At 36.9% G+C, this 2,559-nt stretch overlaps 1 protein-coding gene across 1 annotated transcript; it reads right to left on the bottom strand.

Moving 5' to 3' along the window:
* Positions 1 to 721: 721 nt before the first annotated feature.
* LOC143655061 (olfactory receptor 4F3/4F16/4F29-like) lies at positions 722 to 1,657 on the bottom strand. The gene has a single exon (XM_077126611.1). The coding sequence runs from the start codon at positions 1,655 to 1,657 to the stop codon at positions 722 to 724; it is 936 nt and encodes a 311-aa protein (XP_076982726.1).
* Between the last annotated feature and the right edge of the window lie 902 nt (positions 1,658 to 2,559).

Here is a 2,559-nt window from a genome sequence, read left to right on the forward strand (position 1 = left end):
ATATGTAAATTATGACTCTTCCTTGAAGAATCTAGAAGTTAAATAAGCTGGAACACACTGCTCATAAGATTGAAAAGGTTAATCTTGTGAAACCCAGACAGCACTGTCCAATCAAAAAGGTGGCCAGACCAAAGGAATTCATTTTCCCTCTTGTAATGGGAGACATACCCAGTGTGTAATACAAGCATTACTCTCCTATCAAAGCACGATATCATTAAATATGCAAAAAAATCTATCTAATTCCTCTTGTTCTGATACACTACTCATTAATGCTGTCATCTTCCATGGACTTCCATAGACTTCTGCATAGCAAAAACTTGGGTCTCACTTATGGAGAAGTCGGGGCTACTCGACACATTATTTTCTGTTATGACAAGTTAAAACAGGCAATAAATGTATATATTCCTATCTTGCATCCATTTATTGGGTCATTCAACATTCACTTAAATCACCCACTCTCTGACAATGAAGAGACCCAATTTTGAAACCTTGGACATAGTATATTCATCAAAGCAATATCACCTGAAAGAAAAGCTTTTGGACTTCTCCCGCAGGTACATTTCATTGCATTATTAGCTTCCTTCAAAAAATACGTCAATTAATACTTAAAAGAATGAAGTTATTATCATCTAGTTCAACTAAATATTTGTAAAATATCTTTGAAAATCAAGATATTGAAATAATACAAACTCTATGTGCCTACATGTCATACTTATCTCATTTAAGACATCTTTCTATAAATAGTAAGTAGGCTGCATACTCTTCTCATTGCCATCTTCATGTCTTTGTTCCTGAATGTATAGATGACTGAATTCAAGAAAGGAGTGAGAACTGCAGTGAAAACAGCAAGTAATTTGTCTGCATGTGAAGTGGGGTGAGGCCAGGTATAAACAAAGATGCAAGGACCAAAGAACAAAATCACTACCATGATATGAGATGACAAAGTGGAGAGGGCCTTGGATAATCCCTCTGAAGAGCGTTTCCAAACTGTGACCAAGATAAAAACATAGGAGATGACCAAAATGATGAATGATCCCAGAGATATAAACCCACTGTTGACTGTGACCATGAACTCTAGTCTGTAGGTGTCTATGCAGGCAAGTTTGATGAACCGAGGAAGGTCACAATAAAAACTATCCAACACGTTAGGACCACAGAATGGCAATTTTATAACAAAACTCAGTTGAGTCCCAGAGTGGATCAAACCAATTATCCATGCAGAAACCAGAAGAAAAATGCACATTTTTCGGCTCATGATAGTCAAATAGTGGAGAGGTTTACATATGGCAATGTATCTGTCAAAGGCCATGGCTATAAGTAGCACCATCTCCACACTACCGATGATGTGAATGAAGAAGATCTGAGTGATGCAGCCTCCAAAGGAGATGACTTTGTGCTTTCTGAACAGGTCATAAATCATCTTGGGGGTAAAGACAGAAGAAATACCCAGGTAAATGAAAGAGAGATTGGCCAGCAAAAAGTACATTGGGGAGTGTAAATGAGGGTCAGAAGCTACTGTGAGCACTATGAGAGAGTTTGTCATCATGCTTGCCACATAAAATGCAGAGGAGTACACAAAGAGAAGTTGGATCTCCCAAGAATTAGAGAGTCCCAAAAACACGAATTCTGACACAGTGGAATTATTTGCTCCATCCATTGATTTATCAGCTGGAGTGCCTCCAATATTACCACACAAAAGAAAATAAAAAGGAAACTGAAATAAGAACGGTAATACTGTTCTACTATTATAACGATTTATTATTTAAGGGTATATATACTGAAAAAGTATATATCCTCTCAATAGAGGCTCAGATCCTTATGTTCAATAAGTAATGAATTTCCCTTGGGGTCACCTGAATAACCTGAGTTACTTAAACATAACATCCTCATCATCATGGCTTCACATCATTACTCTCAAATTATAAGCAAGTGTTGATAACAAATATGAAAACATAGTAGATGTATGTACATGGCACAGATTAAGAAGGTCAGGGAAGATAATATATTATAAAACAGAGAAGGGAGAGGTAGAAATGGCCTCATTTTCCAGAACTCATAGGTTCTGTGCTTGAATTGCTCATGGAATTTTCTCCAGTCATTCAACTTGCCTCTCCTCTTAACTTCACATCATTTCATGCACATAATATGACTCTTATGGTCGTTCTCATTTCACTACCAACAGTTACATTCACATTTCACCCAATGCCAACAGAGCAGGGACGGAAATAACAAAATCTGGTCTAGGGCATGTTGCTGACACAATAGTATGACTAGACAAAGACAAGGGTAAAACAAAGATTGATGCATGGACATTAAATTGTAAATGGAGGTACAAATAGCAGAATTTTTAAGAGTCAAGATATGGCCAATATATACAGAGTGGGAAGAGATGGTCCATGAAGTCAAGGAGGTTAAAAATGTCAATTTGATTTATCTGTTTAGATTTTCACAGTCTATAATTTGTGTCCCTGGATAGAGCTATTGGAACCCTAAACTCCCCAAAATTGCAAGAGATAAAGAATTTCGCACTAACTTCATAATTGGTATATAACCACTGAT

This window comes from Tamandua tetradactyla, chromosome 14 (genome assembly GCF_023851605.1).
Source record: "Tamandua tetradactyla isolate mTamTet1 chromosome 14, mTamTet1.pri, whole genome shotgun sequence".
Classification (NCBI taxonomy): Eukaryota; Metazoa; Chordata; class Mammalia; order Pilosa; family Myrmecophagidae; genus Tamandua; species Tamandua tetradactyla.

Excerpts from the sequence above, each read along its gene's own strand:
- LOC143655061 (XM_077126611.1), bottom strand. The coding sequence starts at position 1,657 with ATGGATGGAGCAAATAATTCCACTGTGTCAGAATTCGTGTTTTTGGGA.